The 1,032-nt window shown below is 40.5% G+C and overlaps 1 protein-coding gene across 1 annotated transcript; it reads right to left on the bottom strand.

Moving 5' to 3' along the window:
- LOC115427027 (interleukin-8-like) lies at window positions 1–1,032 on the bottom strand. The gene is made up of 4 exons (XM_030145377.1): window positions 870–1,032; window positions 626–746; window positions 243–320; window positions 1–132 (listed from the first exon to the last, which is right to left on the bottom strand). Exons 1-4 carry the CDS (start codon window positions 934–936, stop codon window positions 72–74), a joined length of 327 nt encoding a protein of 108 aa, XP_030001237.1. The 5' UTR covers window positions 937–1,032; the 3' UTR covers window positions 1–71.

The following is a 1,032-nucleotide window of genomic DNA, read 5'->3' as shown; positions in this document are numbered from 1 at the left end:
GCTTTTTTGCTTTCATTTAACGTCTACATTCAACAAAGGGGCATGTGTCAGAGGTCAGAGGTCATCTGTTCTTACAGAGCCAAGGAGCTGCTGGTAGGGGTGGCTGCAGTAGTGCGACTTCTCCTCGCAGACCTAAAATAACAACACACAGTAAAACAGAAGGCATTATGTTAGTCACTGTTGTTGTCATTCCCAGAATCTGTGAGTGGAATACTTGGATAGACTTGGATTGATTTACTCACATGATGCGCGCTATGAATTTCTGCACTACTCTCACGTTGGGGTTCAGGCAGAAGCGAAGGCCGTTTTGGTCAGTGACACTGTTGAAAAGAACGGAAGAGGCACTTGAAGAAAATCATGCTTTTTTTCTCACCAAGTTATAGCGAAACAAAAACATAAATTGTTTAGGGTTGCAGGTTTGATGTTGATTGTGAGAGTGCTGAGTATTGTGAGTCTAGCAGTCATTTATTTAGAGGTTTAGATCCAATGCTTTTGGCTCGTCCAGTGGAATCCAATCTATTACTAAGGCCACACTTTTATGAAGCAAAACTAAGAACCAAAACTAGTCTTATAGTTTAACCACCACTTCATTAATGTGACTCAGTATATGCAACACATTACTTACACAATCTCAATGTTGTCACAGAAGACTGTTTTAGGGTAGATCTGGATGTCTTTTACTTGAATCTTAGAGCTAAGTTTATCCCTTGTGCTTCGACACAGACAATTCTGCCCTTTGTCATCGACTGCATAGGAAAACAAGAAAAAACAGATCAATTAAACTGCGTGTGTTCTTATTACTTCTCTCTCAATAAAACAGAACTTCCTGTTGCACATATAACACTTTAAATAAAAAAATACAAACTTACATTTAGCCTCAGAGATGCAGAACATGACAGCAGCGAAGAGCAGAAACACTTTCATGATGCTGGACATACTGGCTTGTCTTTAGTCGAGATGACGTCGTGCTGGATCTGGTCTCCGTTTACAGACGGCAGGTGAAATGGTTGTATCTGCAGACACTGGCTGAAA

Source organism: Sphaeramia orbicularis, chromosome 10, assembly GCF_902148855.1.
Source record: "Sphaeramia orbicularis chromosome 10, fSphaOr1.1, whole genome shotgun sequence".
NCBI lineage: Eukaryota > Metazoa > Chordata > Actinopteri > Kurtiformes > Apogonidae > Sphaeramia > Sphaeramia orbicularis.
Note: the sequence above shows the minus strand (reverse complement) of the source record. Positions and strands in the feature narration are given on the sequence as shown.